Source organism: Malurus melanocephalus, unplaced genomic scaffold (assembly GCF_030028575.1).
Source record: "Malurus melanocephalus ecotype Western Australia unplaced genomic scaffold, MMel_1.1 scaffold_648, whole genome shotgun sequence".
Taxonomy (NCBI): domain Eukaryota; kingdom Metazoa; phylum Chordata; class Aves; order Passeriformes; family Maluridae; genus Malurus; species Malurus melanocephalus.
In genome coordinates this window covers 109999-122402 of record NW_026623880.1, presented here as the reverse complement: position 1 = coordinate 122402, position 12404 = coordinate 109999, and the positions used below count along the sequence as shown (strand labels likewise).

Genomic DNA, 12404 nt, shown 5'->3' with positions numbered 1-12404 from the left:
CACAAAGCCAGGGCTAGGTCTGGGCTGGCAAACAGCCCCACGGTGCCCTGAGCCCAGCCAGGCAGAGGCACCAAGCTCCTGTGCAGAGCAGCGGCTGCAGCAGCACTCGGTGCAGGGCAGAGCCTCTCCAGGGAGGGGTGTGCTGCAGGCTGGGGGTGGATGGCAGCAGCCAAATCACATCTGCACAGCAGCACAGCAGCACAGCCACGGCAGCGGCAGCAGAAACCACTCGAGCGCTTCTCCAGTTTCTCGGTGGGTTTTGAGGTGCACAGTGACACAGCCCTKGTGTCGCTGCCACACCCTCGGGCTCACAGGATCGTGCTCAGCTCTTCGGGTTAAAACCCCAAATAACAACAACAACAGCACACACGGGCTCGCTGCACCAGCCAAGAGTGATTGCAGTTCACTCTGGTGGTTTTTTTAACATGAGTTTTCCCTTTCTGGCGTGGCCACTTTGGAACATGCCAGTGGGGTCAGCACTAGGCAGGTCAGCTGGAACATGGGGCTCTGAGGGGACATTTGGTTTGTTCACTCCTTCCCTAAGCACGAGTTCCTCTGGGAAAGCTCTGCCTGGGGCTTGGAGAATCTGGAAAGCTCTGCCTGGGGCTTGGAGAATCTGGAAAGCTCTCTGGGGCTTGGAGAAGCCGTGGAGCTGCAGAAGCCCAGCTGGCCCCAGGGGCTGGCAGGAGCCCTGTTCTGCTGCTATGGTGTGTGCCCGCTCCTTACCTGGTCCTTGAGCTCCGAGAGCTGCCCAGACAGGTTGGTCACGAGCTTCATGGTGGACTCCAACTTCTCCTGCAGGTTCCTCAGCTCGTTCTGCTCTCCCTCTGAGTCGCTGCTGACCAGAGACATGGCCCTCATGCGGGGGAACCAGTCGAGGTTTCTCTCCTGCAGGACACACACCAGGGCACGGTTAGAGTTTGCACACAGAGCTCCAAAGCCACGGGAATTCCTCAGATGCACCAGCTCTGCTCTCAGCTGCAGTTATCTGCACTTATCTGTATTTGCATCTCACTGGAARGTTTGCAAAGTGCCTGCCCAAAATGCTGCCAGCTGCTGGGAAGGAGCTGCTCAGTGCTCCCTCACTTCAGGATAAATCCACCGCCACTGGACATTAAACCAGCCCACATTTCACCTCTGGACAAGCATTWCCCAGAGCTAGAAATCCGCTGCTATCTTACAATCTGTTGTGTTTGTGGAAGATTTTCTGCTTTTTTGGTCAAGCAAAGCTTGGCTGTGCTCTCTGATGAAAGAAAGCAAGTTCTACCTGGAAATTCTTCCATAGTTGAAATACTTCCTTTTTTAATGAGAAAGAAAGTCACATTTGGACCGTGTGCTTCAGGTTAAAATATGGAGCAGATAGGTTACAATGCACTGCTTGTAGCAGAGTTTTCATTCAGCCATACAAATTCTCTAATATTCCAGATTTAAATGACAGCCAGGAATGTCCCTGGACACTCAGTGAGTTTGAGRGGCAGGTACAGACTCACACAGGCAYCCGGGTGCACGCCAGAGATGTTAAAAATAAAGGCAGGAGCGGAACAGAAAGCCACAAGAGAGGAGGAGGGGTGCACCCCACGTCCTGACACCTTACAGTTCAACATCACACTGGTTTCCCATCTCGTCTGGTTGCCCTCCCACGCTGGAGATGTGCTCTGAAACGGAGCTGAACCCGGGCTGGTGTGCTCAGGGCGTGTGTGCTCTCATAGGTGACACCGCTGGGAGGGTGATGGGTGACTGTGATAGTGCCAAGGGATGCCTTAATCAAAAATCAATCAGCACTGCTGATTACTGGTGCCCCAGGCATGCCCTGCTGTGCCAGGCTCTCCTCTGGGCTCACAGCTCCTCTGTGCAATGCTGCAAACTCTCAGCTCCCCATCATTCCTGCCCAAACCCCCAGCTCCAACTCGCTTCCCCTCCGTGCTCCCAGGAGCATCCACCCTGCTTCAGCAGGGCTCTGCACCTCCACWGAGAGCTCCAGTCACATCCTCTCTGCAATTCAGATGCGATGCCAAGACTCATCAGCTTAAATTAGCTGCTTCTGCTCTGCCTGGAGTTTCCTTTTGCCAGGATGAGAAGGCAGAAAGCAGGCCCTTTCCCATGCAGGCACCACAGCGTTCCCACGTGATGCAGAACTGCCAGGAAGGCTGTTTGCTCCTGATCTCTGTTTACAGGGCAGATGGTTTCTGCTAATAAAAGAAAAAATAAATAAAAATCTATGTACAAAAAAAATATGCCTTCACCGAGACAAGTGCCAAAATATTTTGGACTTTAGGGAACGCCAGTCCCACAATTAAGGTTTAATAGTAGGAACAGGCAGCACTGCTCTGTGTTCTTCCAGCTCTAGTAAAAGCCTCATTAGGGAGGAGGGGGCAGCTCAACATTTGTGCTCGGGTCCAGCATCTCCCACCCAGGGAAAACAAACCACACCAACTGCATTTCCCTCTGCTCCTCCAGGAAAGAAACAGGGCCAGAGGACGAGGAAAACCAGACTGAAATGCAATCTCCATTTGCAGGTTTGCCTCAGGCCCGTGTCCTGAGGTTTCCAGGCAGACACAAGAGCCCTGMAGCTCCTGCCTGCCCCTTTCTTACTCCAGAAATGTTTTCCTTGTTCCCAAACACGTTTCTAAGGCCATCCCACAGCATTCCCAGGCCCCATCCTTGAGAAGRATGAAAGGGAGGAGGGAAGCACCGACCTTCCCTACCTGCAGTGTTTCATAACAAACACCCCAAACACTTTCCATCATTACTCTGCAATTTCAGCTGCTGCAGAGGCTGCTGTGACTTGATGGTTCCAGGCTCAAAAGGTGAAATCAAACAGCACCCACAGCTTCTGCAGCCTCCTCAGAGCTCCCATGCTCRCTGGGTTTCTGACAGCCCCAGCCTTCAAAGTTGGTAAATCTTGGCTTAGATTTGAAACAAAACCAACAAAGCACCTCCAGTTCTCATGCCAGTGTTCAAAGACTAAAACCAAACCACGTTTCACGTGAGCCCCACAGGCTGAGGAAGGGGAAGGCTGAGGAAGGGGACACTCACTGCCCTCTGGGGCATCTCTGGGATGGAGGGCAGAGCTCACTGGAAACTCCYCATGCAGGACCAAACTTTGGGAAGGAAATGAAAATCCCTGTGCCCACCCTGGGAAAGGGGTAATGGGGCACCTGGAATTCCCTGTGCAGGGCCAGCCTTGGGGAAGGATCTGGGCATCTCTGTGCCCACCCTGACCAGGCAGCACTGACCCATGCACCACCAACCCAGGGTGTGTCTGGACATGTCCAGCTGCCACCCAACAACAAATAGGGGGTGTCCACCCAAACAGGGATGGGAAAACACRGGGGGCAGAGGTRCAGATARATCCYRGTGTGTGCAGGAAATGCAGGCACCAGGCAATGCCAGCCCAGGGAATCTGCAGGGGCCAGCAGGGAGGCTGCCAGCATGGTGGGACCCAGCTCTGCCTCCTGCACACACTCCTCATCCTGGATTTACATGGAAAACCTTCAGGCTGTTCTTCAGGGGAGCTGGATGTGACCAGGCTGCTGACACAGCCCATCCCTGTCCCTGCTGCGAGCGCGGGGGTGTTTTCTTTCAAATAAATAAATATTTCAGTGGAGCCAGCAGCAGCAGAAGGGAGCAGGAATGCTGAAAGGTCAGGGGATGGTGATCCTGCTGGGCCAGCCCGGCTCCCGGCGCTGCTGCTCGGGGCTCAATAAAAGATTTATATCTCCATGATCCAGTTTCTGCTGAACTTCAGCTCAGCCCCGGGGTGCCTTTGGAGACATGGCCTCACATCCCTGCGGGGCCTCAGAGGGGTTTCAGAGGCACTGAGGGAGCTCCCAGAGGAGAGGCTGCCCGGGCTGGTGGCACCCACGGACCGGTGCCCTCTGCACCCTCTGCTCGGGGATCACGGGGTGCCCCCAGCTCCCCATTCCCACATTCCCGGGGTGCCCCCAGCTCCCCATTCCCACATTCCCGGGGTGCCTCCAGCTTCCCGTTCCCACATTCCCGGGGTGCCTCCAGCTCCCCATTCCCACATTCCTGGGGTGCCTCCAGCTCCCCGTTCCCACATTTCTGGGATACCCTCAGCTCCCCATTCCCACATTCCTGAGGTGCCTCCAGCTCCCCATTCCCACATTCCTGAGGTGCCTCCAGCTCCCCATTCCCACATTCCTGAGGTGCCTCCAGCTCCCCATTCCCACATTCCCAGGGTGCCCTCAGCTCTCCCTTCTCAGGATCCCAGGGCACCCTCAGCTCCCCATTCCCACATTCCCGGGGTGCCTCCAGCTCCCCATTCCCACATTCCTGGGGTATCCCCATCTCCCCATTCCCACATTCCTGGGGTGCCTCCAGCTCCCCATTCCCCCATTCCTGGGGTGCCTCCAGCTCCCCATTCCCAGATTCCCAGGGTGCCTCCAGCTCCCCATTCCAGGTTCCCAGGGTGCCCCCAGCACGGGCACCCTCCCTGTGCTGCAGCGCCGGAGCGCGCGGAGCCGCTGACGGAAGCCGGCTGACCGCAAGGGCTGCATTTGGGGTTGCAGCTCTTTTCTAGGTAAAGTTGGAAAMGTCCCTTTTGTAAGGAAATATCGCAGCCTCTCAGCCACGGGGGTGACGGTGCCGACCATCCCTGCTTGGAAACGCGAGGAAGAGGAAGAGGAAGCGGTGCTGCGTGATGCACGCGCGATTATTCTGAGAAGARCCCGCTCCTCGCCGCTTCTCTTGGTTCTGAGAAAGGCTGAGCTGTGCCAGGAGAGGATGGGGATGGGGCTCTCCTCACCCCCAGCACTCACCACTCCTCTCCATTTATCCAGCTACYCAGGAGTCACGGGGTGCTGAAGGGTGAATTCAGCCCCCTGCAGAATAAATMCCTACAGCTGCCAGCAAAAGGCTGCCCAGCAGCATCATTTCCACCCCCAGTGATTCTGTAAAAGCTCTCCAAGATCACCAWGCCCAAGCTGTGCCCGATCCCCACCTTGTCAGCCAGCCCAGAGCACTGAGTGCCACCTCCAGCTGTTTCTTGAACACGAGCAGGGAAAGGCAGCAGCAGCAAATTTCAGTTTCTGTCAAGGGGAGTGAAAAATCAGCCCCACACAGCCACCAAAGAGCTCTGTGAAACACTTTGAAAATTCATCTGTTTGTTTGTGGTGAGATGGGACTCCTCTTGGGCCTTTCTTGAGCTTCCTGGAAAAATCCCCACACCAGGTTCTCTGTCTGCTGCCAAGGGCTCACCTCATTTCTTCCACCCYGAGCTGCACTTCTCCCCTCTATAAMAAACCAGCCCTCSATGGTGTYGYCCCTCCACACTCAGAGCATTTGCAKCTCCTCACGTRCTCCATGTTTTTTCCACAGGAGGTTTAGGGTGCAATAACCTCCTTTTCTCAGTTGGGCTGGTGCAGAGCAGGGAACCTGGAGCACAGACACCGTTCCCAAAGGAGGAGGATGGCACTGCCCTACAACCCAAAGGGGGAGGATGGCACGGCCCTACATCCCAAAGGGGGAGGATGGCACGGCCCTACATCCCAAAGGAGGAGGATGGCATGGCCCTACATCCCAAAGGAGGAGGATGGCACGGCCCTATAACCCAAAGGGGGAGGATGGCATGGCCCTACAACCCAAAGGGGGAGGATGGCACAGCCCTACATCCCAAAGGAGGAGGATGGCACGGCCCTACATCCCAAAGGGGGAGGATGGCACGGCCCTACATCCCAAAAGAGGAGGATAATATGGCCCTACATGCCAAAGGGGGAGGATGGCATGGCCCTACATGCCAAAGGGGGAGGATGGCATGGCCCTACACCCACCTCCCCAGCTGGACAGGACACAGCTCCCTGCCCTGCCCGGGGCTGGCCTGGCTCTGGCCATGCTGCTGTCACTGTGGCTGCTGTCACCGTGGCCGCTGTCACCGTGGCCACTGTCACCGTGGCTCTTGCACAAGCATCCGGCCGGGAGCGCCCTCGGGTCACAGCAGCGCTGACTCAGGGCCAGCCTCGCCCAGCCCGGGGCCACCTCCCGGCACACACAGCCCCACAGGTCTTTGGGGACCCAGACAGCTCAGGGACGGGCTCTCTGTGTCCCCAGGGTGTCACCCACTCCAGGAGCAGGACGCCCCCTGCACCCAAACCCCAGCACGTTAYACAAACATCCCATTCCCCAGAACTGGCCCCAAGCCTTTCCTTCTGCTTTCATCCACCCAGGCCCTTTTCCCCACTGGCTCAGCCCAAGGGAGCYTTTGCCTGCTCAGCTGGGATGCCAGCCTGAGATTCCCAGCATGAACTCCAGCTGGTTTATCAGGGATAACCAACGGGGCCATGTGGGGTCAGTGCCAGCAGCAGGAGGGTTTCCTGCAGCCCACCATGGGGCAGACAGGATCTAGGGAATCCCAGAATGAGTTGGGATGGAAGGGACCTCAAAGCCCATACAGTGCCACCCCAGCCATGGCAGGGACACCTCTCACTGTCCCAGGCTGCTCCAGCCCCAATGTCCAGCCTGGCCTTGGGCATTGCCAGGATCCAGGGGCAGCCCCAGGTGGGGAAGATGAGGGTGACGATTCCTCTCTCCCAGTGCAGCTCCTGCTTTGCCCTCACTGYCCATTCCAAGGGTGGAACAAGCTCCTTCTGTCCCTGAGCTTCCAGCAGCCCAGCCCTGCTGCCAAACTCTCCTGGCTGTGCCATGATTTCTTGATTAACCCTGGAATTACTCTGGCTAACTCTGGCCAGCTATGTCATGATGCAGCTTTTTGGGAAGTTAGCACCAAACGAAGCCCTGTCAGCTCCAGGTCACACCCTGACCTCCTTGGTCCTTCTCCTCTCCCAGCCTGCACCAGCACCACGGTGACTGGTAACCCCAAAACCCCAATTTCCTCATCTGCAGCCAAGTTATTTGCACAGGCTGCTGCCTCCCGTGTCTGCAGCTGGTTTGCTCAATATTGCTATGACAAATCCCTCCTATTTGACTCTGCCTGAAGTACAGGATTTCCAGGCACAAATGACAGATGAACATGACTACATTTCCAACACTTTCTCAGGCTGTAATTTCGTGTACATCTGTCTTTCACCGGGGCTGGAATGATGAAGGCCCTTTTGAAATGCTCTGGGTTGGAATCATCACAGCCTGCCCTTGTCATTCCAGTGTTGGCCATCTCCTGAAGGSATTTCACAGAGGGCACAGCCCCTCCTCAAAGCCATCATCACCTGTGAATCCCACATTCCTGCTGGATTTCAGAGCACAGTCACTGTCCTTGCTGGGAAAGGCTTCATGTGACATTTGCACTTCTGGAAGAAAAGCCTGACACTGAGGGAACCTTGTCTTTGCTTACCAGGAGGCTGTGCCTTGGCAGAGGTCACTCAAAGCCAGAATCACAAACAATTCCCATTTCAGGACAGAGCTCAGGACACAAAGGAAAAAGCCCARTAAGATATTCAAACCCCCAGGTTTGTGCACAGAGGTGAACTAAGRCACAAAGGGAAATCTGCAGCTTTCATTTCCATTCCAAATCCCTTTAAGGATATCTGTGCCATCACTCCTATTTGTAAATGGTTCATTTTCAATGACAACACAATCCAGATTTGRAACTCAGTGCCCTGGACCTGGACAYGGGAGCTTGGGCAACSCTGACACCTCTGCCTCATTTTTGTAATAAAGGTCATTAATGACACAGATCCTGCTTGGTTAATAACCTGGGAAAACTGCAGCAGCTAGTTAGGAAGCTTCCTTTGTGCTAAAAACTTTTCCAGAGCAGGCTTTATTTTGCAACAAGCACATGTGCAGAACCAATGCCACCCTGCTCAAAGTGCAGAGAGAGCAGAGCTGGGCACAGCAATATTTGTGTGAGCTGTGACAGCCTGCACACAGCTCGAGAACGCTCACARCCCTGAGTGCTGCGGTTTTGCTGAGAATTCTGACATTTTCCAAATGCCTGCACACAGCTGGCTGTGGCACAGCCCTGCCAGGGGGACAGCAACTGCKGGCAGGAATTCTCCAGAGCGATGGGAAGATAAGGCACTCCATGAACTAATGTGCAGGGAGTTGCAGCGAGTTCACATGAGTCATCTGGGTGGGGATGGCAGTGTCTGGCCAAGGCGATAAGTGCATCCCCCACCTCCCACACACAGGGTGTTATTCAGACATCACCTGATCCTCCTGGTGACTGCAGAGCCTCAAAAACGGGGGCCTTTGTTCCTGGGAATCACGGCAGCACCCTCAGCATCCTTCCCCCAAACCCTCCGTTTGCTGAATATTAGTGAATATTCACCTTTAAGAGTCATCTTGAATTTTGATGTTTTCTCGTCTAAAAATACTGTGTACAGAAAGGCAGTTTGGAGGATTCCCAGTGTACTGGAAATGGCAGAGCTGGATCTGGACTGTGGCGTTCATCCTGCACGGTCCTGAGCCCACATTAAAAGAAACTGTAGCCTTGAAAATCAATKATTAACTACAGTTCTGTAGTGAATTTTATATTTCTCCACAGACAGAAGCTGATGAAGTTCAAACACATCACTAAGGCAGCAGGAATGTKGGATTCACAGCCTGTCCCCTCCAGCCCCATCCCTGCTTTGGCCAGGAGAGCTTTGCAAACACAGGAATTACAGAGCATTTCTGCTGCCCAGAGCTGTTTTCCCACATCCTGCAGCACCGTCTGTGCCATTAAACCCATCTCAAGGAGGCGGCTCGGGGATGCATTTCCGAGGCTGCTGAAATGCATTTGCCATCTCCTGCCAGGCTGGGCAGGGACAGCAGGGCAGGGATGAGCAGTGGGGTGTGCACATCCTCCACCCCATAACAACCCTACAGCTCCATTCCCTCATCTCCAGCCATTCCCAGCACAGATTCCTCAGATGCCCCGAGCTGACATCGCCTGTCACAGCAGGCACAGCTCCCCTCGCTGATGAAAGGGGATTTTATTCCTGTTTTCAGGGGTGAATTCCAGCCTCTATCAGCAGCCTGGACCTGCAGCTACAAGCCCAGGGCAGCCCRGCCCCACAGGACTCAACCAAACCATCCCAATCCCAGAGGCACCAACATCCCCACACTGGGGACAGGACAGGGTTTGGGGACAGTGCTGGAAATTCAGAGTCACAGCAGCACTGTCACAACACTTAGGAGATTTTACTTTATAGGATCACAGAATCCCAGACTGGTTTGGGTTAGAAAGGACCTTTAGAGCCCATCTCATTCCAACTCCTTCCCTAGCCCAGGCTGCTCAGGTCAGGYCACTGCTGTTTTTTTTAAATTTTGATTTTTTTGATCAATCTTCAGTGCTCTAAATTCAGCTCTGTTTCCAAATGTACCTGTTGACTTCTCTCCTCGTGATGTGTTTTAACTTAATGAGCTTCTGTCTGTGRAGAAATATAAAATTCACTACAGAACTGTAGTTAATCATTGATTTTCAAGGCTACAGTTTCTTTTAATGTGGGCTCAGGACCGTGCAGGATGAAAGCTACAGCTCTGCCATTTCCACTACAGTGGGAATCCTCCAAACTGCCTTTCTACACACAATATTTTTARATGGGAAAACATCAAAATTCAAGATGACTCTTAAGGTTCCTGAATATTCACTAATGAATGCATAAATGCATAAATGAAATTGTCCAGGATTCTTTTGATACCACAGTGCTTAAAATATCTTTAAAGCACCGTGCAAGCAGCACTGGAAACAACTCACAAACTGACAGTGGATATCATTCTAAGTGTCCTGAATTCTTTATTTTTTTTACTGTGGTGTTGGAACAACCCAAATACTAAATGGCACAGGCAACGTTTCAAATCGTATTTCTTTAATGTTTTTCTTTCAGTAACCGAAGGGCAGAAATTCCAGAGTTTTCTCAAGATGTTTTGTTGGRATCAGCTGCAGGTGAAGCCTTTGAGGTGTTTTCTGCCATCCCAGTGGCATTGGAGCACACGATGCTTCCCACCCCGCTCCTAAAAACAGGCACCGAGTGCAGCTGAACGCTGACCCCACAAAACAACCCACGGAGGACGTGCCCCATCTCTGCCACCATCCAAGATGTTACAGTGCCACCTTCAGTCTGAAACCCGGGAAGAAAATCCCTTTAAAAGCCAACCATGCCCTAAGGAGGCTTCCTGGGGATGGATCCATGGGGAGCCAGCAGCTCTGGGGATCAGGGACAGATTTGCTGCTCTCCTTGCTCTGTCCTTGTGCAGAGAGGTTGAGGTTGGGCAYTTTCCTCAATCCCTGGCAGTGCCAAGGCCAGGCTAGACAGGGTTTGGAGCACCCAGGGACAGTGGGAAGTGGTGTCACCCATGGCACAGGTGGCACTGGATGCTCCTAAAGGTCCCTTGTAACCCAAACCAGTGTGGGATTCTAGGAATGCAGAAAGCTTGAGGAACAGATGAACCAGGCCCCACCCAAAATACCCCTAAAAACACCTTAAACAGGAAAAAAAAGCATTTCTGACTCTTACAGCAGCATTTCAAATGGGTCTGCTAGAGAAATAGATTCACCATGTTTTACCCCAGATATAAGGGCAGAAAAGGAAGTTTTAATGTTAAAGGACGCTGGAAAGAGATTGATTTTTAAAGTAGGCTTTGCCAAATGGCTCCTAAGGAATCCATGGGCTGCAGGGCACTGCAGAGTGAGGGCACAGCAGCCTGAGCCCGGGGCAGGATGGTGACAGAGCACTGAGCTGAAAAAAGCCAAATCTCCTCCTATTCCAACTCAGAGCCCACATCCAACAGCCCTCCCTGAGAGCTGCCCTCGGTTCCTCATTTAACACCAGCTCATGAAATGCAAAACCCCAGCTAGAGACACGCTGCAAACCTCCACCTAGAGCACACGGTTACGTAAACTGCATCTGCATCAGACACTGTGGCTATGCATAATTTATCCCTATTCCCATCCACACGCAGTAATTAGCCCTTGCTGACACTTAATGAATGGGAATTCTCATAAAAGTTCTCCAGTTTTTGTGCTCCATGCAAACACATTCAGTGACTAATTTTTGGTTCTTATCTAAATTCGAACTGTTCATCTGAAGCAATGAATTGGTTGTCAACTGAAACTTTTTTAAAACTGGTTTTAACAACAGCAAAAACACAACACAAAACGATCTTTTAGAAGCAAAAACACAACACAGAATGATCTTTTAGAAGCAAAAACACAACACAGAATGATCTTTTAGAAGCAAAAACACAATGAAGGATTGTCTTCTAAAGCAAAACCATTTGAGAGGTGCAGTGCTTCCCCCTGAAGTCATGCGTGCTGCAGGGGGATAAAGGAAGGGAGCAATAAAATCAGGCAGACTGGAAAGCAGCAGTGATGCACTTGGTTATCTCACTGTGCTAATCCTCTGTCAGGTGACTGCTCACAAGATTTCTTTAAGCCCTCATTACTGAGGTAGGGCTCCAGAAGTAGGACGGACACTTTGGTGACCCCAAAATAACGTGTCTGACCTCAGCAAGAGCTTGGGGGGATTTGCAAACCACCCCAAAGGAGGTGGTGCCTCACAGAGAGGAGCTGGGAGGGGAGTCAGGAACGTCTCCTGCTCTAAAGAAATCAGATTGAAACGGTATAAATCAAACAGCTTTTGCTCTCCAGCCAGAAGACAGGAATTAGTGACTTCAGATCTAATTCCAGGAGCTCTGAACCTGCAGCTTGGCAGAGATGAGGTCTTTAATTCTCTCATTAAAAGCCCTTCCAATTGAGGAGATATTAATTGTAGTTTTTYACAATAATAAGCTCAAATCATATGACAACAAATCCTACGAGTCAGTTGGAGATATTTATACCAGGACAGGTTAGAACCTGTTTGTTGTGCTTCAGATGCTTCCACCAGCTCGAAAATACTCTCCTTAAATGTGAACTCAAGGCAGAACAGGTTCTCTTCCCCTGCTTCRAGCCATGGGGACTACCTGGCTGTCACCACTCACTGTCACCTGCTCCAGCACCCACACAGGGTGTTTTGGAAGTTGGGAAGTCACAGGTACATTTACAAAACAAATGCCACACAGAGCACTGTAATATTCCACCAGATTGGTCTAACGTRGGAGGGAAAAAAGAAAAGCAAAACTCCAAGCTCACCTTGATCATTTCTGCCACGTAACTCTCTGGTCCTGTGTATTCTGTGGAATCTTTGACTTTCACCAAGACAATAAAGCACAAATAGTGCCACATGTTGTGCTCTTCTTTAATGTGCTCTTCAAAGGTGACTGTCTTGTTGTCAAACTTATCTCTCTCCAAACCTGTGAGAGGAACACAGGGAGAGCCCTGAGCTGGGAGCCAGGAAAATCAGCTCTAGAACAAAACTGATTCCTACAGTCTGCTGCACTTCTGGAAATCCCAGTCATTCTGGAATGGATGCTGAAAAACGGGGATAAACTCTGACAAATGCCATAGGAGAGGAGAAGGTGAACAGAAAGAGAAAGAGGAGAGAAGGAAGAACAGAAATAGGAGAAAG

At 52.2% G+C, this 12404-nt stretch overlaps 1 protein-coding gene across 1 annotated transcript in view; it reads right to left on the bottom strand.

Annotated features, from left to right (window-relative positions):
• The window catches only part of ITPR1 (inositol 1,4,5-trisphosphate receptor type 1), a gene marked incomplete at its 5' end in the record, with an annotated part of 113929 nt that overhangs the window by 4366 nt on the left and 97159 nt on the right, over positions 1-12404 (bottom strand). The window contains 2 exons of the mRNA XM_057383646.1: positions 727-888; positions 12029-12189. Of these exons, the coding sequence (XP_057239629.1) occupies positions 727-888; positions 12029-12189 (323 nt within the window). The remainder of the gene's footprint in view (positions 1-726; positions 889-12028; positions 12190-12404) is intronic.